Here is a 25,818-nt window from a genome sequence, read left to right as displayed (position 1 = left end):
GAACCTTCATATTTTTCTACCGAACCGAACCGAACCGAACCTAGAATCATTTTAAGTTGAACTCGAACTCGAACTCGAACTCGAAATCCACATTTTAGATTCTGAGCGGAACGATGAATGTATTGATTTTACAATGATGTGTGTTTTTTTTTTTATTTTTTTTTTTTATTTTTGTGTCTGTCATCACCTTTTAGGACAGTAAAAGTGCTTGGATTTTCTTCAACAGTACTTTTTCTGATAGGAAAGTGAATCTAGTTGGTACTTTGGGGGGTCAAAAGTAAAATTTTTCCACTAATTTCAAAAGCGCCGTGAAAAACAAAAGAAAAATTAAGGAAAAACGGGAATTTTTACGCAAAATCTGTTTTCGAGAAAATTTATTTTGGTTTTTGGTGTAACATTAAAACGAATGACTGTAGATACATGAAATTTTCACTAGTTGCTTATATTTCCATTTTCTATACATGATAAAATTTTAAACATATTTTGATTTGTTTTGAGCTGTTTACGGACAATTCCAGTTTTCAATTTAATTAGTTTTTATTTCTATGAATGTCAATAAAACATTATTTGTTGAGTAAATATACACAGTTTATTTTTATAGTAATTTTAAGTTCAAATTTAGACGAAATTACATATTAAAAAACCTGGAATAACTATTTTAGATATTTTGTTGTGATTGTATAATATTTTTTGTGGGTACTTGAAACTTCTTAAGTATACTATTATATATCTATGATAGTACCACGGTTTGTTGTTGATGTATAACGCGTTCCCTAATGGATATTATGATATGATTAATTTGAAATTTATTATTGATACCTATTATAGATCAATTTTTTTTTAATACTATAGATAAGTATACATATAATAGGTTATAGGTATGTCTAATATCTAGACTGACAAACTCCACTCAGAATCGTTTTTCTTATACAGTGATATTATATCATTGAATTCAAATTTAATACTATCCATTATACAGTGACCCACTTGTAACCTACTGTACAGCAGAGCGACATCCACTTACCCACCTTTTTAATTTTTTGGCGGGCGGAATAGGGTTATAGGTACAACTAAAATTGAATGTTGGTTTTTCCGAAGTTAATAGCATCAAAAAATGACTGGACTCTTTTCAATAAAAGTAATTTCTATAGATAAAATTGAAGGGTGTGTACAGCTTGATTTATCAACTAATATAGGCTGTAGATAGGTAAAGGGTAGCTCACACATGATTTTTTTTAGCAAACAAAAAAAGAAATTGTAATTCGATACATATTATATAATTATTATAGTTAGAAGAAATATGCAGGTATATATATTTTGTACAAATATATTTATTAAAAATACAAATCTTTGGCCTGGACAACGTCGGGGGGACAGCTAAATTAAATATATTATGTAAATGAAAGTAAATCTATGTACATTTTACACCTAATTATAACAAATTTACGTCACACGTGAAAATTGGACTCCCCAATAAAACCATTGTCACCGAACAAAAGGTACGATCATGAATTAAGAAATCAGCACGTATACTTGCAACAGTACAGCGTAAGCCTTGTGGCTTTCTTATATAATGGATTCATCGACAAAAAAAGATCTTTAGCCGTCAACGGGTAAATTTAAATCATAATACGAGTGAGTGATGTGGTACCCAATGTATATTGAACATTTTTTGGTAGCAATGTCTCGGTATAAATTCGGTGTATTTGTGTATTTGTGGATCAAAATTTACTGTCCTAAGTCAAAATAAAATTAATTATTTTTCACATAAATTTAATCATACAGATTTTTTTAGGCATGCTGGCCAAATTATACTAAATGTGTCCATGCCAAAAAACTTGCCCTAAAAATAACAAAACATAAACAAATAATTCAAAATTCAAATTTTAAAAATTTTCCCCATACGTGCGCCAATTAGGAAAACATAATTAGCGATAACACACCGACACATTATGTCCACGGATGGTAAAAACATACAGAAGCTGCTCAAGATCGAAAACGATATTAAGAAGAGTGCACGGATACCGTTGGCAGAAAACCAGTCGTGTTTGGAAGATGACGATGAAGATGAAGAAGATCAAGATCTCAAAAATTACAATAATAAGGGCACCGGCCTGGAAATAGCCCGGTCATCGTGTGCCGATGACATTTTAATGAAGACGCTGGTCGCGAAGTATGCCAATCGGTTGATGGGCAAGCTGGAAAAGATCGCCGTGAAAGTGCCAGCTAACAGCAATCATGCGGACGCGGTTGTGCGGTTGCGCAGAAGGATACAGCAGTTGCTCAAGGACATAGATCAGGTAGGTGGTCCATGTGAATCTTCGACTGTATTGCTGAACAAGTACGACAGCCTCCGCATGACTTACTATAGTATAGCCGACGGGATCAAAGGAACAAAAAGGCTGCTGATTGGTCAGGGCATGTTGAATAACCGTAAAAACTGCGATAAAATCAAAAAATGCAATGTGACCGAAAACTGTAAGAAACTCGACTACCAAAAAAACAGAATAACTGTAAAAACCACGATAAGCTTGAGAAACTGCAAAATTGTGAAAACGAGAAACTAGAAAAATTTATGAAACTTGAAAATTTGCAGGAAAAAATGGATAGCTGTAAAGCCCCTGAAAAACTCGAGAAACGGGATAACTGTGAAAATAACGAAAAATCGGAAAACCACGAGAGATTTCAGGCAGGTGAAAAATTCATAAACCTTGAGAAACGCGTGATCAACTGTAAGTATTGTGGCAGGGACATGAAGATCTCCAATATGACGTATGATTCAAAACTTCATTCAGACAAAGATAACTGTCAGAAAAATGTCTTCGAATGGAAATCGTTTTTCAAACGACGATTTTTTATTTATTTCCCGTGTGTATGTTGCATGTGTGATAAGTCTGTCTGAACCACTCAGGTTGGATGGCGTTCAGGTGTTGTTGGTCGGGCGGTATCGACGAGTGGTTTTTACCATGGTAGTGATAGAAAATAGGACTGAATTAACGAGCATTTACTTTTAAATATTAAAATTCTACACCGATGGTCACACCCATCACACACATATCTGCTTAATAACTAAATATTTTAAAAAAATATGAGAATATTATATAGTTATTTGATGAGATATTTGTAGTTTTTATTTGTTTTTATATCAATCACTATAATTATCACAATTCACAGTCATTGTTTTTCAACATTTTCTGATACTTTTTTTACTAGACGATGAGTAGCCTCACAATTGAAACTGAAACATTTACAATTTCTTACAGAATTCTAATCATAACTTTTCTGGCGAATTTAGGACATTTTGTAGTCATTAACCATTTTCACATTACCCAAAATAATTGTGTGGTTAAAATTCGATCGGGAGCAACGATGTAGAACTCCTGTAATCCTGTCTTAAGCTAACTTGTTGTTTAAAACAATATAATGTGATTTCGTGCAACAACAAATTGATGGTTTGACAGAATAAAATACAATCGCAGCTGATGATAAATGATGATATGCATTGACAGAGTTCAGACGAAGGTAAATCAGGGAGGATGATGACGTGAACGAATTCGTATTTTTTTTTTTGGCCTATAATGCTATAATGCTGTTGTTCACTTGAATCGAACACTGACTTAACATCAAATTTTAGTATGTTATTTATACATTTGAGGTTTATGTTGAGGCATCGAATTCACAGTAAAATCGAATTGATCGAATGACTGAAAAAATAATAATGAAAATAGTTACACGTTCCTGAATATATTATATATATATATATTTTTTTTACAAACAGTTGTTTTATACACATATTGTTAAAAATGACTAAATACACTAAATTTTGATGGGTAACAACCAGTAAGAGAATACACAAATCAGAATAATAATAATACATTTTACATCTTGACTTCATAATATTATGAAATGTAATCAATTAAGTTAAAATAAAATATATATTATGGGTCTAAACCGTTACCTATAAAACATGGTAAGGTAACATAATATAAAGTTTCATTCCATATGAATTAAAACATAACAATACAATATAATAATAATAATTTTACATTTGATTTATGTCTAAATATGTTTATTTCAACTGTAGAACGATATGATCATTTTATTATTTATCTAAATACATCCAACACAAAACAAAGAAAAACACGAATAATTCTATATTCATTAATGTGAAATACAATAATATTTATTAATCTTCGAACACATTTCGAAATAGTTGGGAATGTGTTTATAATTCAGTAATTAAAAGCTAGACATTTTTTATAGCAAATTAATTCTACATTACTTTAAACCGCAGACTGCTAATGTAATACTTATCTAAAATTATAACATACACATTTTTTGGTATTTTATAAGTGCCAATATGCATTATTGTCGGGTTCAAAAAACCATTGGAAACTGCTTTAATCGATGATTACGAAGAAAACTCATTCAAATTTAATTAATTTTGGTACAATTACTAAATATCGTTACACACCTGTTACTCAACGTAATAATATTTAACTGACCATTAATAATATTTATATATTTAGGTAATAAGTAGTTATTATTATTATTTTATTTTTGTATATATTTTGCTCTGATGTAAATTACATCAAGTGATATTCAACTTAAGAGTAAGTGGTATATTAATTTATGATACTGTAAAAATTAATTAAATTTGTAGGCATTGAAAAATTTGAAACAACTATGTATCATTTATAAATACAATTAATATTAAAATGCGTCGATGATATATAATAATAAAATACTGTTTGTTTTAAAATAGAACGTAACTTTAATTAATTGCTAAAAAAACGTCATTGCTTGAACGAGTTCATTGAATAGTATATACCTAACAATATTTCAACGTAAAATTGATGTTATAGAAATAGTTATTTTATAGACAACGTAAACCTAGAACCAATGATTAAGAAAGTATACCGTTTTAAATACAGTGTCAGTTTTAAATTAAAATTATTATTTTTTGTTCATTGTAAGAAGTCATTCAAATTATTTGTGATAATAACTATTTTAATTAAAAAATAAAATATTTAATGGTTTAAAAATCGATTGTAATAAATACCTATTTCCAACTACCTATTCAATACACAAACAATGTTCATTATTTTATCCTCTGCAAATTGTATGAAATTATTATTATATATTATCATAGTCTGAAATATTATTTTACAGATTTATAAATCGTTGCCAAATTTGAGCGGTGTCAATAAATAAAATATTAACAAAAGCCTATTACAAAACTGCTTTATTACAGCTCTAATATTATATTATGATAAACTGTATTGGTTTTGCATAATGTTATCTATGATAATACATTCGTGGGGCATAGCTTGACAGAGTACACAAACTCCATTCCTGATAGAAATGTTATGCACCAAGCTTATTTTAGTTTATTTCTCGGATGGAAAACCTCCCGACGATATATTTTTATGGAACATGCCATGTCTTCCTATAAAACTTCTCAAAAACAATCATTGATATAATATAGGGCTGCATTCGTTTGGGTGAACTTATATTTTAACTTATTTGGGTGAGATTATATTAGAATATACCTATGTCGTTTGGCTAAAATAGTAAATAGTACATAACGTATCTAATACATTTCCAATTTTTTGAGGATTTGGAGTTTCAGTTAGTTTTAACTTGTTTTAACCCACCTATGGTCAAACATATTTCTTGAACAAATTCATATAAATGTTGTAAAATTGATAATAGGTCAATCCACTTTAATGTTAAAGATATTAACAAAGTATTAGTTCTGTGGATCCCAAATTGTGTATGTTGTAAATAGGTCTGAGGGATAATACAATGTGTGCTTGTATCGTCTTCAATATAAATTCACCTGAACGCGATCGACTATTTTCCCGTCCAAATGATGGATGCTCAACTCAGATACATTTTGAGTAATTTGCCTAAATTAATTATGCCTATATTATAATAATGGTGGGAAATCTATTAACTAATAATTTTAAAAAAACCCAACACAATTGATAACATACATTTTTGGGATACTTAATAATATATCACTTAATGTTAATTTACAATTATTACTAAAAAAATGGTACATTTTAGTATAAAAAAGTATAATAAGACTTAATAATTTATCGTGAATAATAGGTATATTATATTGGTTTTACAAATTCTTAGAACCAAAATAATATTAACATTATTATTATTATTTGTAACTCATTAATAATTGTTCACTATACAGTACAGCTTGACAAGTTAATAAATCAGTTTAACTTAGCTAAATTAAACAAAAAAACATCAGTTTTTTATGAACACAACACTTTTTCCTATAGCATAATATAGTGGGACTTCTGGCCTTCGAGTAATACATTTGTCAGGGGGAAATCACATTAATTTGAGTAAGTCACCTATTCGAATATCGTTGATATACAATCCAAGTTTAACTCGTAATATTATATTAATTTAATTGGCTTAAAATTTAATACAAGTAAATAATGGCCAACTTATTTAGGCATTTACTCGTTGAGTTAAACGCTTAAAATCTATTAGCTCGTCGATGCACAATCAACATATTTTGTTGAATTAAACTATCTGTTTTATAGATTATTATTTCGATATCAGAGTACAACTACAAGATATTATGTAATTTCAGCTTGTTTAGTTCCACATTGGCTACAATATGCATACCACATTCGAAAATTGTATTACATCTTTATACGAGCAAAATATCAGAGTTTTGATTGTGGTCGTACAAAATCATTTAATTATTTTGAAACGATGTTTGCTTTTTATTAATGAGAATAAACCATTCTAATTTGATACGAATGTGTTTATACTGTGATCAAATACGTGAAAAACTTAAATATAAGCTGATTGACATACGTTATCCCTTATTACAAACCGAAACTTTATTATGTCTTTACTGATTATGTAAAAATATAGTTTACTCAAATTGTATATAAAATATTTTCTTTTTTCCCTAAGGTATTTATAACTTTATTCAATTAATAGCTGTGGATGTGTTGTCATTTGAACACGGTAGAGATCTTTAACGTAATATTACTTAACGTGGAAACAATAATATAAAATATTTTAAATAATCTAATGATATTATATTCATTTTTATTATACAATTTCATTATATTACACATATTACGTGCACGTATTTTTTTTTTATATATACCTAAACTTGATCATTGAATGTAATATTTTAGGGTAGCTAAGTGCATAATATTATATGTATCGTATTTTTTATTAGTAAATATTATTATCTTCTTATTTTTTGAACATTTAAAATTATGATTTTCAACAAATATTTTTTTTATCGTTTTTTTGAAATCATCTTACAGATATTATAGATTATTATAAAATAACAATTTCTAGTTGTTAATGACTTCATATTTGACTATTATATTTTTTTGTAAACACTATTTTCAATTGTAATACGTAATAATATATTTATGGTATTTAAATGTACTTTTTGGTTTAAAATATAACAAATTATTAATATTATACTTAAAATGAAAATATTATGATATTAAAGAGATTTAAAAATATGTACTCCATACGTCATCTTTATATATTTTGTGGAACAATGCTTAATCACGGTGTATAACGGTACCCCTATTTAATTATACGCACCAAATATTGCCAATATTATTACAAACGTATGTTTTTTTTTAACTGTAGGTTTTACTTACCTATACGATTAGATATTTAAAATAATTTTGGCTTATTACACAGTTATTATACAGTCAATTTAGGTCACAATTGTTTGTATTATACTCAGGGTTAGACGTCTGTGTATGATATATTGTTAAAACAAAACATTTATATTATAGCCAGACGACGTGAGTTAAAAATGAAAAAAAATATTTACAACAGTCGTACATCAAAACAGAGTATAAACATGGTGCACGCAGCGTGCAAGGACATTTTATAACATTTCCAAGGACTCGATAACCGAAGTCCTTGAGTCCGGATGTCAGCATCTTATTTTCCCGTCGCTGGCTACGTTGTAACGGACGCGGCCCGTCAACGAATAAGGGTTGGGCCTGTTGTCTTCGAGTTCGGAGAATGACTTTCTTCTCTTAGACGTATTTGTCTGACCTTCTGTGCCCGTTTGTTTGGTGTTCGGTTCCTTCATGCTGATGAAACTCGTCTCTTTGAACCTACTGCAATAACACGAATATTAAATTAATAATGCGTGTTTGTCAATTTAGATGTTGTGTGAATAGGACGCTGCTTATACCGTTAAGACGACGTGTATATTATACACGATGATCATTATTATAACGAATCTATAAAAGAAAATTATAGTAATAATATTTTACTTTAGGTTGTGGCCGAAAAAAATGTGGGTCAAAGATAAAACGTAAACATTTCAACGTAAACCTATTTTAATTTTGGTGAAAACAAAATTTGAAAAAAAAATAATGCTCTTTGAAATAACAAGTGTTTTGCTAGCCTTCAAATGAAAATTTATTTTTTTCACAGACCCACATGTTTAAGTACAGTATGTAAATACAAATTACCAAAATAATGACCAATAAAAGTACTAATCCCGTATGTTCTATACTTTGTACATTTATAACGAAAACGTGTTTATATTGTTTGTAACAATATTATGATCAACAACCGTTTCCCCCAATATTTTCCGGAGGCCAAAAAAAGTTGTTTTGGTTGCTTGGTACATAGAAATTCATGTTTTTTTTACTAATCTACCTACAGGCCAAGGCTAAATATAATTTAATTTTAAAATGTTACACGTGCTACTGAACGAATCCTTTAACTATAGTGTTTAAGTTTATTTATAAAAAAAAAGTCCAAAAATACACAATCATTGTAACAACTAAAACTATATATTAGCACACAGTATTATAAACATTGAATGCGTTTCAATAAATAAATCATAAATATGTTTAACTAAAGATTATAGGAAAATTTAACACAGAGTAAATAGAAATATTATTGTAAAATATGTATTAATTAAAAATAAAATTATATTCGTTTTTTGTTATGAATGTATGAGGAACGCCCGCATGTTATCTAGTTGTCTGTGTATCAGAAAAAAATATAATATTATAGAAACCTACTCAATTTACGTCCTAATTTTAAATATAAAACGTGTTGCTTTTAAAAACACATTAGGAAATGTATTTACTAGGTATAAAAAATTAATGACGAGAACATCCGTGCCTACTATAATTTATTGTTCCCGTCTTTATCAAAGTTTGTGACGGATCAATTAATACAATATAGACAATATTTTACAGGAATTACCTATAACGTATAACATTTATTTAAATAATATTTTCATTATTTTGCATCAGTATGCTTGCAATAAAATTGTTGAACAGAAATATATTGCTACCAATATAATTATTTCAACAGATATTTTTGTATAAGATTTAAATACTATACTCTCAGGTCTAAATTTCTGTTTGTCATTTTTTTAATTAGATAATTTTTTTATTATTGAACAATAAGTTTAACCATTCAACCCCTCTCCAATTTCCCGTTACCAAGTATAGTTTTATTTTCCAAATCGTCTGTTATGCCTGACTTCCGGTTAGGTACGTTCAAATCGTGTAGACGTACGCTACACGGCTACCGATACGGTAACTGACCCCTTCTGGAAATATTCACTTTCTTATGAAATATCTACTGCACTTTCCACCCATTTCGTCCACAACTTACAGCAACCATCGCATCAACTAGGCAGTAAGAAGCTCACGAGAACCTTTTTTTAGCTTTTCGCAGTCCATTATCAGGTGTAGTTTGCCTGAAACACTTACTTCCAGTGATACGACGTCACAGGACCGTTACTCCTGGCGTTGTCTCCGTACGCGTCGTCTTCGTCCTCGTCGAACCGATTGTTGTCGGCGTCCAGGACAATCTCCGCACCGTTCGGGTCGTCGTCTTCCTCCTCTTCTACATTCTGTTCGTCGTCGTCGTCGTCGTCGTCGTCGTCATCATCGTCGTCAACCTCGTCGTCCACTTCGGCATTGTTCGCCGCGTCATCGTCCTCGTCATCGTCCTCTTCGTCACCGCCGCTCTCATTGTCGTCGTCGTCGTCGTCGTCTTCGTCACGTGGCGCCATCTCGTTGCTGCCCCGGAACCTGCCGAACCGCTCACGGTCTCTCATCATTTCCGCGTCCACTCCTTCGAACATGTCGTCGGCCGGAAGTGGCGTCACGTACTGTGGTTCTTCCTGGTGTTCGCTTTGGGGCAGCTGATGCATTCCGCCACTGCCGACGACGCAATCGTGCGCTCGAAGAACACCATCCGGCGGGGCATTGTCTTCCAGCGGATGAGTCGCTCGGTACGGAAGTTGAGCCGCGGGCCTGCCGATCGCCGGAGGTTTGAAATCGATGATGGCTGGATCCTGCGCAAACGGGTCACAAAAACACACACGCTTATTATTACACGTTACAGCGATGAGTCATTTGTTTAATGGAGACAGGAGACATCCTGTCAGAAGTATGTAGGGCGGGAGGGAGGTGGCCTCCACCTCAGTATGCCCCGTCAGTAGTAGTTCCGAAGAATTTAAAACTCCCCAGGTTTCGGAAGAAAATGAATGTACAATTATTTACATTTGGTATTGCGTGCTATAGTCAAGGGTCGATACCACCTCCGCGAATCGAAGTTGCGAATATTGTTTTACATTCTGATGTCAAACGTATTCGGTACTATTTTGAACCGAAACAGTAAATTGACAGTACACGTAAATTTTCCTTGCGTTCATAATATTTCATGATAGATAGTATGTCTATAATTTATACAGGGCGCAATTGTGTGAAAACTACTTACTTGTATAAAGAGACGAAGTTTATTGCGGATGTACTCAAACGTAGGCCTGGTTTGAGGGTTTGTTTTCCAGCAGCTGCCCATTAGCTTATACACAGGTTCTGGGCAAATGCCTGGTCTAGATAAACGACCACCTCTCATGACATAATTCATTGTCTCTTTGTTCGTCATGCCCGTGTATGGCATGGATCCAAATGTCATGATTTCCCAAAATGTGATTCCGTAAGACCTAAAAATAAACGTTTTCATTACACATGAGAAAGTAACTACTTGCAGGATACCCAAAGCCAATAACTTAAATTGATTGAAATAAAAAAATTTAAATATAAGTCTTGGAGGCATGTTTTTGATAACTCGCATGTCACCACTTAAAGTTTTAATATTTTTAATACAGTATTATTCTTCTTTATTTTTTACTAATGTAACTTTGAAATAACCTATACCTACCCATAATAAAATATATTGTCTATATCCATTCAAAAAAATCACAATCCAATAAAAGGCTTTAGTAATATAACATTTACTCGGTTCATTATGTCGGGTACATACATAATAATTAATAAATACCACATTCATAGTAAAATATTTTTCACTGAGTCAAAACGCTTGAAATTATAATGCAAGGTTAAGTTATTATTAGATTTATTTAAAAATATTAAATATACATAATCACAACATTTTTTTTTATTAGCATTCGAAGTTTAAAATTTGACTCAAAATTGGAAACATTTGCAAATTATTTTGTAGTTAAAAATGTCCACATATTATAGCTTTATGGTTGAAAATGTAGTACAAGATTCCTCATAAACATTTTTTAAAGGAACTAAAAAATCTAATGAAATATATGCAAATAGTTTTTTTTTATAGAGGTTTTAGTTTAAAATTCGGATGACATTTGATACAATTGACGAAGAATAATTATTACTGTATTAGTTAGTTTGTTGTAATTTAAAAATATTGTTCGTGTACACTTTAAACATTAAATTTCAAAGTATTATTCTTATATTTTACACAAAGGACATTTTAAATTTTAAATTTGATCAGAAAAAATCAATTGAACCTACCATATCATTAATAAATTGTAAAAGAAATTACATTAATACAGTCAGTATATCTATAACAATGGTTAGAGGACCGACCGTACATACCGTAAATACATCGTTATAACCAAATTTGATTTTTTACATATGTATGAATAAACGGAATTTTGATGGGACCTCTAAATTAACGACGTTATACCAACTATTTCGTTACGACCGGCTACGTTATAGATAGTACCGACTGTAGTATGATAAAATATTATAAAATATATACTTGGGCTGCAGACAATGTCCACTCTGAATCGTTTTTAGTATGAAATGATTTATCATTGAGTTAAAATTTAACACGTTCATTACAGTGACTTACTCAATATAGGTACACTCGACACCTACCATACAGCATAGTTGCGGTTACCTAATTTCCCCCTTTTTAGTTATCTATTTAAAATTATTAAACTGATTATTGGTTTTTTTTTTTAATATTATCGAATTGTTTTGTTTTGCTAGTAAAAAAATCGGTACTGTTTTTTACCAAACATCGGTTTTTGAATTAAAAACGCCATCTATCAACGACTCTGTCGGCATCCATTTAATGGGCAACATAGCTTGACCGTCTTTTCTGTAATACTCGTTTCTAGAAAAAAAAAAAAAAAAATCAAAAAATATTTAGTCAATTATTATTATTTTTATAAATATTAATACGGATAAAGCATACCTATATACATCCCTAGACATTCCGAAATCAGCAATTTTCGTTACTCTGCCACGCCCTGTCGTAGATAATAAACAATTTCTGGCAGCAATATCTCTGTGGATAAAATGAAGGTTTTCCAAGTATACGCACCCTTTGGCAATGTCCAATGCCATTTTTAATAAATCTTTTAACTTTATGGGAATGATTTTGTGATTTTGTTGCTGAAAATTGTATTGAACATGTTAGAAAAAATGTATAACTAAATAATTGTAAAAATATAATTAATAGGACAAAATTTCGTTTCGTTATAGTATACTAATTTAATACTGTACGGTTTTGTATTTCACAATAAACATACAAAATATCAGCATAATAAAATTGCATAATTTACAAAATAACATGTTTTCACACAATTTTACTTTTGATAGATAGGCATAATATTAGTATGTCGCTTATACTGTACGTACGACTGAAGGACGATTCTTGCGTAAAAATTCTTTCAAGTCACCGCCACTCAAAAGTTCTGTTACGATGAACCTATAGTTCTTTTCGAAAGTGATTCCGATGAATTTCACAATGTTTGGATGATTAAACTGACTCATTATGATGGCTTCGGTCAGGAAGTCACGTATACAAGATAGTTCAGCCTTTTTGATCCTCTGTATTTTTTCTATTTCGACTTCTGGATTAGGTGTGTTGTCGTCGTCGAATTTCACCTCCACATTGGTCATGTCTTTTTTTGGTTCGAGAGTCTGAAACAACGCCAATCGAATATTGTATACAGTGGTGTATTAGCCCAACGCAAGTATTATGTATTCCGATCAGACACACGTATTGGAAATGCCTTTTGGTAGTTTGGTACTAACCTTTATCGCGACACGCATTTCGTTCGTTTCACCCGTTTTTTTATAATACCCACGGTACACTACTCCAAAAGCTCCTTCGCCAATAGATCTGGAAATCACACGTAACGTACATTATAAACTTTGCCGTTTAGCAATCAAAGTTAGAAGTTCCTTTCCACTATAGCACTGCTCGCTGTCTCGAAATCACATTTACGACACCGGTTAAATTATTTTACGCCGAGCAAAAGTTATGCGTCCCTTATAATATATTATGGTACTGCGACAACTACCATAATTAATCGAATACACCATTGTATTATGGTGACCCAAAACTAAAAACAAAATATTAGATCGACCCCTCATTAAATAACTTAACTGTTGAAATAAATACGAACGCACACAAATTACAATCTTAAACGACAAACACAATATATATATATATATATAGTTGAATTGCAAATTACACACAATTACATAAAATATATATCTGCCCGACTCAAATAAAAATAATAATTGTACTTTATTAATTTAAACTATTATTTATTTCACTATTATTTCAGTAACATAAATTGTATTTACTTTTGTATTCTTAATTCGTCCCTTAATATCCTTGGAAGATCGTTCGTTGTCAATGTCCTTCCGTTGAAATCATAAGTAGGATTGATGTCTACATTCCCATTTCTGTTTCTCGATGTCAAATCGTAATTTAAAATGCCGTTGTGAAGTAAATTTACATTTTCTTTGCGTTCTTTTCGTCTTCGATAACTTCTATCTAAAACCATATATGCAAAATATTAGTGAAATGTAATTAATCCCATTCACATTGAACTTACACATCCAAATTCCTAAGATCAAGCAAATAATTACAACTGTAAATACACTTCCAGTGATCAGAAATATAATCTTTGTCGTCTCCGTTGATTGATCTGTTAAAAATATTATTATTGAATTATTATACAATTATTGTCATCAAGCCGGGAAAATGCATAATGATAATTGTTAGTTGTGTATAATATTATTATGTTTAGTAATAGTTAATATATTAGAAAAATATATAGTATATTTTGTGGGTGTCGAAAGGTAAATGCTGTAAATTATCTTTGAGGATAATTTACGATGTTTTTATTTACACTATTAATTCCACCTCAATACCACGATTTTGTTTCCAAGTGCTAAATTTTAGGTTGGTATAAATTAATGTTGAATATATTTACCGAGTGTAAACAGTTTATAGGTACGGTTAATAGTATACGCTTTTGATTTAGGGTAAATTAGTTTAACTAACAAAAATTAAACTTTCATAGGCACGGAAAAAGTTTCTATACCATCGAATTTCTACCTCGACCATTCTTACTGCCATCGTTATGTTTACGCAATTATTCAATAACTTATGAAAACACTAATATGCGTTGATCACACGTCATACACGAGGACCCCACATCTATAATCTAATATATTTTATTTTTTTCTGTTCATTATCTCATCGCGCACAGTTTTATAATTCAATGTTTTATTAATAAACTCAAACTCAACAACAACAAAAAGATAACAAATGCGCCGTTATTATCATATCCTAACCAAACATATAGTCGCACAGAGCGGCTCATAAATCATACAAAATTTGTATTTTTATCCAAGGGTTTTGCACCCAAATCATTAAACCCTGCAGTTCTGCAATGTTCGTAAAAATTAAAAACCTTCGACCATTATAAATTATATAAAATTGACATTTTATAATATAACTCGATGATATCCAATGACTGGGTATATGCTTAACCGAATTAACTACCTAGGTATTCTAAAATAAAGTCCGAAATAGTGAACCCGTACAGTATGCTAGGTACCTGTCAAAGATGACTGTTTGGTGCGTTATATAAAGATTCCGAGTATAATATTTTCAATGAATATATTTTTTACTTAACAACTTTGTTGCATTTTGTTGACATTTTTATTCAAATTTAGTTGTGTTTGTTCAGTTTTACTAACAATATTATATAATATTTAAATTTGTTAATATTGTGCATAACGGCATGTCATTTATGTTATTTTGATGTACATCACAAGTCATACCGACCGGTAGGTATATTATATTCCGTTCTTTGATCGTCATCATTACACGTGTAAAACTTTAATACTTAAAGTCTAATGGTGTTTTCAGTTTTTAAGTGTATTCATTATAATTCAAGGTTTCAACGAGATTGTATGAATACTGAATAATAATTTTAAGACTTAAGAACATATTTTTTAATGACATTTACAAGAAGAACGAATATACATGCAACATGTCCGTAACCATGTCCCGTACGTCCAGAGACAACAGGTACCTACTATATAGTATGATTATTACTACTATGTTTTCATTAAAAATAGAAATGGAATTATTCCATGAAATCAAACTTTAAAATACACTACATCGGTAGGGTATAAGTTTTTGTGTCTTTTTCTCAAAATGTCAGTATTTTAATATGTTATTAAAACAAATTCAAACTTTGTTTCTAATTTGTAATTCAGAAATAATATATTTTTGTTTATAATATTTCAATTTTTAATTGAAGAGAGCTGCCTCAATGTTTATTTTATAAAAATGCAAATTTACATGAATCTGAAATTTTAAAAAATACATCTATTGCCTCTGGAGCTTCACACATCAAACATAACATTAAAATACAAATGTAGAACAAATGTCCAGTATAATTAATCAAATAAAATGGAGCACCACGTCATCATCATTTACTTGAGCCTGTCCAACATTGTATACTTAAACAAATAAGCCCACAAGTCAATCAATAATATATTGCATTAAAGTTGATATTTTAGTTACTCATAATATATATCAAATACTGAAATTGTATTGTTGTATTTTTATTCTATTTTATTATTATTATTACATTGAATTATTGGTAGACTTTACCGAATACAAGTAATTGGTAAAACAGATGTTAGTATGTTACTATTTCTAATTTATGTTAAATAGTCATTAAGTTACTTATCATTAAGTTTAAATAGCAAAATCAGTCAATGAAAACTAAAGAATCAAATACCTTATGATAACAATAATAATTGAGATAATTCTAAGCATGTTTTGAAACATTTATTTTGAAGATGAAATTACGTTTCCGACTGAATTATACTGTGTTAGAATTGCGTGAACGAATTTTTTCGGTAAAATTTCATTTCTGTCATGCCCTTTTAATCTAATATGGTTTTTTTTTAATGTAATCATTGTTTAACCGTGCATACCTAACTACTGTCTACCCAGATTAACCCAAATAATAACGGTCTAGAATAACTAATAATATGATTTTTTTTGTTTTTTACACGTTGTGAACTGTAAATCCCTCAGCGTACCTACAAAAAAAAAACGGAATTTAAATAAAGTATTTGATTTATATTTAACATAATATACACTCTATTATGAAATATTTAGTTTTAACATTTATGTCTGCAGTTAACAATTATACATAAAATATATTGAGTCCAAATATAATATTTGAAGCCTTAGAATAATTTTGAATTTTATATGTATATATTATAATAATATGTTTCGGGGGATGGAGTGACCGAGCAGACTAAAGCGTAGGTTGCAATGCGCACCGTCGCCGATTCTAATCTCGGTCACGGGCGGCACTTCTCTCCGAGCAGACATAATTTGTCTGGAGAGAGAGACCGCCGTCCCCCAGCCGGGAATGGCAGATACCTATATGAGTGCCAAAATAAAAAATTCTGCCAAAAACCAACACACACGTGTAAACAAATCTACAATACTCTCCACCAAAGTACTACAGCCTAATGACCTAAGTAGTTGAAGCATTAACCCAAATAATAAAAAAATAATAATAATAATATATTATTCCAAAAACGTTTGTATATTATGTTCCATATGCCTATTATAATAATTGCCATTGTCACCAACAATTTAATACATAACAGTTATTAATATAAGATAACTAAATACCTACTTAAAACTCACTATATTATTTTTAAAAAGTTTTGCATATTTTATTTTGCACAACGTATTGTTTTTTTTATTTATTTTTTTTAAATTACAGATATTAAATTGTACGATGCAAATTGGGCTATACCTTTTGGTCTCAGGGGGAGAGGTGTCTTAAAACCCCAGGGGGTTAGTGTGTGAAGTGATCAGAGCCTACTAGTCATACACCTTATGTTCTATGATTCATTATAAGCCTATAGCATGTAATGATGTAAATAGTATTTCGGGAAGAATTTAAAAAATTTTATAATATACGTAAACATGTTCATTAAAAATTAGTGAACTAGATTCATAGAGCTACGCACGTCTTCCCGGATATATTAATTTATTTTAGTTAAAAAAAATATATATTTGAGATTTACTAGAGAGTAAGTAAAGCTATTTGTAAAAATTGTTACATTTTGTATTGCGGTGAATAAATACCGAAATATTTGAAGATAATGTGTGTATCTATATATATTTAACAGGTACAATTATTGGTCTACAGTTTAATTCATTTCTTTAACTTTTATAAAAATCGTAAATATTGCATAGTTATTGTGAACTCATAAATATTATCTGTTTCCATCTATTGACAAAATTATACTGTTGTCATAATAAAAGAATCGTAAAACGTCTCGACAAGAGGGCGCCACAAATAATGTCTATACCTACTAAATATTTTAACATTTTAGTTTTTCGATAGTTAATATTAACTTTTAAGTTTTATGTAAGAACAGTATATTTTATTAAGATCATAAGACTGAGTGTTAAAATTTAAATTTAACTAAAATTATTTTTACAATGAGTTCCTATACAAATGATTACCTATGTCTAATTAACATTAATATTTTTCATTAATATATTAAACTGTATTTCGTGATTTAACTAAACATTTGAGGTCATCTTGCAGAAACTGTTGTACAATGAAATGTGCATATGACTAACTCAAAAATGACAAAGTTTGATTATTGATAAGTAGGTAATTATTATTATACTAGATTATATTGATTATCACACATCTAAAATTGTAGTATCTTTAAAGTAAATATCTTTGATTTCAGAAATGTAACTCAAAATATCATAAAATTCGTTAAAAATAAATACTATATACATTTGACCTAACACTATTATATACTGGTTATAAGCTACTATAAAGGTTGTGAACCAAAATTATGTGTACCATTCAGTTATACATATTATATTAAATAACATAAACCAAAATATAAAATTAAATTATTAACCATTCAAACGTAGGTGTTTGTTAATTATTTTTATGATTGCCTATAATTAATAATTAACAATTATTTGGATTATATTATGTGAATAATATTGAAAAAATATTTAATATCTTGCTATTCAAGAATTTATGAAATATAATATTTATTTGAAAAAGTATATTTAGTCATCAACAAAGTATAAACGTGCGGTATGAGTATTTTTAATTTATAATAATATATATAACATATAATATTATTTTACTATGAATTTACGTTTTTAGTATGCATTTTCTACATGCATACTAAAAATGCATACTACCGTTTCTTTAATATGGATTATCTCACTAAGTAAAAATAAAAATTTTACTTTTTAATATCGTTGTCAGTAATAATTATAATATGCCGAGTGATCAATTTAACGTAAGACACTATCATTATTAAAATATCTATTGACGTTTTTAAAAATATTTTCATCGTATGGTCATTATTTTTTAATTATGTTTAAGCTAATTATATTTCAATTAATAATTAATAATTAATCGATCCTGTTATAATGATATTTATTCAAGAGCATGTCAGTGCACTAATAATTGTTTTCTCTCTTTGACACATGCCTAGCATACCATATTTACTTTCAGTAGAACCAACCCTACGTTGTTACTTTTAGTATTAGGGTGAATTCAGCTATTATTAAAGTCACCTAAGAGCCATTACATTTGTCGCTATATTGGCTATTTCATGATATTTTAATTTGTGTGGTTGTATGAGCGTTTAAATCATTAAAATTTAAAAATTATTATAACATTTAAAATATTTTACCAACATTGCAGGTAATAATCTTAAATTAAAATTGTATAATAGGTAGGTATTCACTATAATTTTAAAAGTAACAACACAGAGTTGATCCAACTAAACGTAAATTTGTTATGTAGCGTGACCAGTCCGCAAATGGTAACCAGACATCCCCTTCATATTTATACTTATACATAACATTTGAAGCAAGCAAATTAATACTCACCGATCATATAATTAATTAGAAATAGCGTAATAAAATTAATATTGTAATAAATAATGTAATTAAAATGTATATGAGTACATCTTGTGCTTTCGATCGTATAATTTCTATACCTATACTAATATTACACAATATACGATGCACACAATCGTACGAAATGTTTTTATACTTTAAGTATCGTTAAAACAATAATAAAAAACCTGTAATTTCAATTTCCGTTACGGATCGTAAAACAACATAAATGCACTACTCTCCACACTTCCCATCAATCAAAACGTCTTTACTCTCATCCATTAAGTATAGTCAAGTTCGATCTGGACGAATGTTTTCTATTTATTTCAAATTTCAGCCGCAATAGTAACATAAACAAAGAATATATTGTATTAAGTAGGTATTTATTTTACCGGGTATCTACTATACACTTTTGAGATCCAGAATATTTTATGGAGTCAAAATAATTTTTAATCGAGACCGTAATCTGTGAAAACAGTAAAGTGGTATCTAAATGTTGGGAGTCTGAAAAAAACAAAAAATATGTAGGTACCTTTGAGGGTAGGGATCTTGTAAAATATATAAGTCTTATTTATCTACAATATACCTAATACCTAACATAATATCAAGTATCGAGATACTTTTGAATTATTTCGATGTCTCGCCCGACCTAGGCTTGAAGGCAGTGTTGAACATCGATACCATTTCGTTTAATTATCGGTTTAGGGCCGCGTGTTGAACCAATTTCTACGTCCACGACGACGTCATATTTTCGTTAACTATATGATTTCGTATTCCCTATAATTGTACAAACACTGTGGTACAGATAGTTTACTGTATTATAATAACATACAGGCCCGTTTCCTGCACCTCTCCTCTCCTCACAACAACCAAATAGGAATTTGGAATATTCGTTATAATCGTTTTTAAACATAATAATATCACCAACTATTTCGTTTGTACAGAGTTTGGTTTGGTGCAAAACAATACCACTGAATAGTGTACAAGTACTCACATATGCACGACTTGCCGTCGGGCCCAAGTTTGAAGTCGGACGGACATATGCAGACGACCGAGCTGCGCAGCTGATTGGTCGCGGCGCACAGGTACGCGCACCCACAACCCACGATGGCGGGTATGATGTACACCGTTCCGGACTTGTAGTTGCTGCCTGGGTACACTGCCCTGTAGAACACGTGCTGGTTGTCCGGCAAGTACGACCAGCCGCCCTCGCCGTTCGTCTGGCTGTTGCTCCAAGCCCGACCACCTGAAGTCGGTTCAATATATTATTAGTCAATAATGTTTATTTAATATTTCATTATTATATTTTATCATGGTATTATACGCTTATAAAAAACGGATGATAACGTCTTGTTGGCGCACAAAAATATTATTATAAAGGTGAGTTAGTAGTAGGTATTGTTGAATTGGTTGCAAGGTCCAAACATCTATCGTTTATCATAGTGCAATAATATTATTATGCATTCCTTAAGGTAGGTAGCTTGAGGTAGGTAGGTGGGTGCCGATAAAAATAACCAGTCAAGATGATCTATGCTACTATAAATAAAATGAAAAATACAATTTATATTTTGATATAATAAACCAAAAGTTGAAGGTATTTTTTTCTCAAAATCGTTTTAGGGTTTCTCTGAGTAAATCGGGATCGGTTTTATCATTATACTAAGTGTCACAGTAAACTATTAATCTTAAACCACTTATTTCTATTTTTATTTATTTTTTGAATTTTTATTCATTCCTATCAAAACGCGTGTTTTAAGCTTACACGTACTTATGTTAAATCCTAAAAAAAACCATCATGAAATTCAAATTTAAAAATTTGGAACCGGAACCCTTTGAATTCAAGAAACCAAAACCAAAATTTTAGTTTTTCTGGGAACCAAACAGAAACCGGAACCGTGAAAATCATCAAGGTTCCACTCTCTGAAGTATAGTATGTTTTATTACGAAAATCTGTTTAGATAACGTAAATAATTGTACTTATATGAGTAAATAATGCTTTAAAAAAATAGGAGGATTTAAAACAGCTCTCCCGAAAAAAGGTTAGTCGGTGTTAATAAGTTTGTGACATATGACTTTTGTCACCTTTGCGATCGATTTTAAAATGTGTATCTTATGAATTTGTTTGTAACATTTTTGGATGTCAATAATAATGTAGATTGAATAATATTATTAATTTCAAATTATAATTGCTAATAATTTATAGGAGGAACCTACTTATCATAGGCATAATTATTCGTTTTTATTTGATTTTTAGATTCAACCATTTTTATTAAAATATTTTTTTGAAAAATAATGACTTAATTGTTATTAATGATGCATGAAAATTCCAAAGCATTTATTATTAAAAACTAAAATGTATGTTTACATTTTTTATCTTCTAATCATTTATTATAATCCATCTGAATATTTTAACACATTTCCACTTATAAATTCATCTACATATTATAAACAGTGTTATTTATAATATTTGCTCGAAAATAATGTCAAAATTGATATTTTTAAAAGTTATTATTGTCTTATAGGCTTTTAGGTAATTTAGTATTCATATAAGTACCTAAGTACTAGGACCTACCTATAGTTGTCTATATGTATTATCAAAAAAATAAAATAATACATAGGTATATATTTGTTAAAACAACCCTCGGGTGTGCCTTATAAGCCCAACAAAAATTACGCTGTTAAATTGTCGGAAAAGAAAAGACTAATATACATTTTATGCCACAAAATGTAATATAATATTATTATAAGTAATAATTATTATTAATTTTACAGTTATTTTTTAATCATGACTATCTACAGTAAATAATTATGAAACTAATTTTATTAATTTTTGATTCATCTACAACACATGTAGGTAATGTTACTATAAATTATTATTCTATATCTAAAACGAGAAAATCCCGTATAAGCAGCAGACTTTAAAAATCTATAAAACTACCACTCTGACAACAGTGTACAGATAAATACTTAATGTCACACGAAAAAAGAAAATCGTTTACAATATTACCAAGAAAAATATTATAATATTATTATAGTCAATGGAAAAATGCAAATACTTACATCAAAGAAAATCATTGTACAAAAATTGACCCAGCTAATCCGTTGTTATTGCAATCTCAATAATACCCATAGTCATTGATATTTCGTATTAATTTAAATTAGTATTATATTACTTTGTTAAAGTACCTCTATCTAAGTACATTATATTATTATTATGTCGGAATGATTTCCTGTACTTTCCACTATCAAATGCAATCAAAAATACACATTAACGACCCAGCATTTTGCCATCTAATTGGTTAACAAAAGGTCGTAGATAATACGTTTCAAGGGGGTAATACATTTGTCCGTCTATTACGTTTTAATACACAATAGCTTAGGAAGTACAAAGGGTTGTTTTTTTATTTTATAAAAATAAAAGTGAAGAAATGGAAATGAAATGAAAAACATTATATTAATTCTGGATCGGATAAAAAAAAAGAACATATACCTACTTCAATGCTCTTGAAATCTTGTCAAAGAATCTTTTTCGTGGTAAATACGACTTTTAGAAGTAACTTTAAGTTTGAATTTGCCATTAAGCGAACCTTATGTTCTTGTCTCTAGCTTAAGAACAGAGATCGAGGATACCAGCCGAAATAGATCATTACGAATTCGTTTAGATTTGATCGTTATGGTGATTAGTAATATAAATTACACAACGGATTTTGCGATTGATTCGCTATTGTCTTAATATTATGTTATTAATAACTAAAACTATTATTACGGAGACAATTTTCTGATGATAATAATAAATAGTATGCGTACAATCGGCGCCCGTAAATCAGGACTGCAGACTAATTGTTTCGGTTATTATTATTATTTATTTTTTTTTTTTACTTTGAGTCAGTTTTCTATTGTAGTAATATTCCATGTTATTATAGCTACGTAACAACGGCTGTATATTATATTTTGTCGAAAATTGCATAAGATCATAATAAATTATTCGTAGGAATTCTGACGGCATTGATCCGGATGCAATAGAAATAATAAATATCTATGTATATGCAGTTTTCGATGACGCCCGTTGTCGCACATACATTTCCGATCTTATTTTATTGCGGTGGAGCTGATTTATTATTTCGCCGTTACTTCGAAACGTGTGGTTGCCGAGTTTGCGAGGTCTTCTCTGGTTTTTTTTTTTTACATTTATTTATTATTATACTAGCCCTTCCCTTCCCATAGTACCATATAATATTGTAGACTAGTGTTGGCCTTTGCGTCTACTATTGCCATTTCGCCAACAATTATTATGTTTTATGAGCTTGACGATACGCCTTTACACATTGCCCGCCCGCGCTAGTGTTGGTCGATTTTTAGACGTATATAACGTAAATAACATTATTATGTGCTTAGTACAATAATAATATATATAATTATATTGTTTACCAACTATAACCCTATATTATAAACTAGAGTCTTGCGTGAAAATAAAATTAGATTTATTTTATAATAAATCTAGCGCGTGACCCAATCGGTAAACAAAAAATATATTTGCAATGAACGGGCGAAGTAATAAAAATAATAATAATAATAGGTAATCGTTTTTATCAACGAGACAATACAATGATACTATAATACAATGAAATGTACTTTTAATTTAATTTTAATTTTAAAAGCTCGGTATTTGGACCATTGACTTGTATTCATTAAAATTATTTCATGTTTTTTTTTCTTAACCAAATTTAAACAAAATTGTATATTCGGAGTAATAATAACACTTATATATTATGTGGTATCTTCTTCAAGGCCAAGTGAGTCGTGAAAGTGTTGTCATAATCGTGTATGGGATGGATACATCATACATTTTTTATCAGTGAACTAAAATCACACAATGATTTGATGCAACGTATAATATAATATTATAATAATATTTATATCATAAAATAAATTATTACAAAACTATTTCCGTATAACATTCACCTTACAGTCGATATTATCTCAAATCACCCGGTTGAGAACGAACGTGTAAAATAGTAGGTAGGTATATTGTTCGACTGTAGAATTAACTTTCAAACGGAATCATTTAATGTGGACACAAAACAAAAATCGTCCAATAAAACGAATCCACCGTAATGGTACCGCATCCGGCCGTTCTAGGTTTTGTCGAGACCGACAGTGCGTGTTTGTCACCAAGTACATCAACGTCAATATTGGCTTACCGGTAAAACCTCCACCTCCACCACCAGCAACGCATCCGCCACCGCCTCCACCGAACCCACCAAATCCTTTGGTGTTGCCTCGGCTCTTGTAACATGCCAGGCCGCCGACACCACCTCCATCGCTTCCGAAACCGCCAGTCCCCAGCAACGCCGAGCCAGTGGATTTTTTGTCTTCTGTATAGTTTCCCGGGGCCCAGCCACCGCCAGCACCTGTGAAGATACAAAAAATAAATTACTCGAATGATATCAGTTACGTGGAATCCAACAAATCATTATAATATCTGATGCGTGGACGAAAAACCAAATTAAAAAATAACGGGTTTAAAAAAGTAACAGTTCAGTTGAGTCACTTTTATGGAGCATATAATATTGTTATTATAAAACGTTAAAAAAATACCAACAACATATTTTTATAAGCTACCTATTATACACACTTAATACCTGCTAACGAATTATATATAATATTGTTTTATAGAACGAGTGATTAACCTTTCCTGTTTTGAAAAAAAAACATTATTGTAAGTATGACGTTTATATCTCATTTTTTTGCGTGATTTTAAGTGTCTTAATTTTTCAACAGAAATCCGCATAACTTTGATTTCGTGTTTTGAACATTTTGATGTATTTATTTATTCCGAATATTGAAAGAATTTATTTAAAGTGTTAAACGATTGAAGTGTCTGGTTAGGGAACCTTACAAATTGTTTGGTACATTCCTGCTCCGTCTGTCTGAACTTTAAATATTCGTAAATATTCAGTCAGAATTATTATTGGGTATGTTTTATACACCGACATTCTAAGATAATTATTATGATTCAAACATTTTACATTATTATTAACAACACTAAAAAGGTATATTATTATGTTATTACAAATGAAATACCACAACAGTTATGAATTCTTTACAATACAATCCCACATAATTATTATACAGAGTAATATAATATAATAGTTGTTAAATATGATTTTAATTTACATTGAATTACGTCTTTGTGTATTATATTTGAGCGTTTTTTTTTTTTTAACAAAATTTAATTAA

General features: G+C 29.9%; 2 protein-coding genes across 2 annotated transcripts in view; one reads left to right on the top strand and one right to left on the bottom strand.

Moving 5' to 3' along the window:
• The first annotated feature begins 1,835 nt into the window (after positions 1 to 1,835).
• LOC100575882 lies at positions 1,836 to 3,120 on the top strand. The gene has a single exon (XM_008186009.3). The coding sequence runs from the start codon at positions 1,953 to 1,955 to the stop codon at positions 2,565 to 2,567; it is 615 nt and encodes a 204-aa protein (XP_008184231.1). The 5' UTR covers positions 1,836 to 1,952; the 3' UTR covers positions 2,568 to 3,120.
• Positions 3,121 to 7,470: 4,350 nt separating this feature from the next.
• LOC100169221 (ALK tyrosine kinase receptor) overlaps positions 7,471 to 25,818 on the bottom strand; it is a 446,893-nt gene continuing 428,545 nt past the window's right edge. The window contains exons 16-26 of the mRNA XM_029485932.1: positions 24,780 to 24,989; positions 20,573 to 20,824; positions 14,192 to 14,284; positions 13,938 to 14,130; positions 13,380 to 13,467; positions 12,981 to 13,265; positions 12,535 to 12,734; positions 12,352 to 12,453; positions 10,783 to 11,008; positions 9,768 to 10,357; positions 7,471 to 8,144 (exon numbers count right to left, since the gene is read on the bottom strand). Of these exons, the coding sequence (XP_029341792.1) occupies positions 7,955 to 8,144; positions 9,768 to 10,357; positions 10,783 to 11,008; positions 12,352 to 12,453; positions 12,535 to 12,734; positions 12,981 to 13,265; positions 13,380 to 13,467; positions 13,938 to 14,130; positions 14,192 to 14,284; positions 20,573 to 20,824; positions 24,780 to 24,989 (2,429 nt within the window). The 3' untranslated portion in view covers positions 7,471 to 7,954. The remainder of the gene's footprint in view (positions 8,145 to 9,767; positions 10,358 to 10,782; positions 11,009 to 12,351; positions 12,454 to 12,534; positions 12,735 to 12,980; positions 13,266 to 13,379; positions 13,468 to 13,937; positions 14,131 to 14,191; positions 14,285 to 20,572; positions 20,825 to 24,779; positions 24,990 to 25,818) is intronic.

Source organism: Acyrthosiphon pisum, chromosome X (assembly GCF_005508785.2).
Source record: "Acyrthosiphon pisum isolate AL4f chromosome X, pea_aphid_22Mar2018_4r6ur, whole genome shotgun sequence".
Lineage (NCBI taxonomy): Eukaryota > Metazoa > Arthropoda > Insecta > Hemiptera > Aphididae > Acyrthosiphon > Acyrthosiphon pisum.
This window is presented reverse-complemented; position numbering and strand designations above follow the sequence as displayed.

Coding starts and splice junctions, on each gene's coding strand:
- LOC100575882 (XM_008186009.3), top strand. CDS start 1,953: ATGTCCACGGATGGTAAAAACATACAGAAGCTGCTCAAGATCGAAAAC.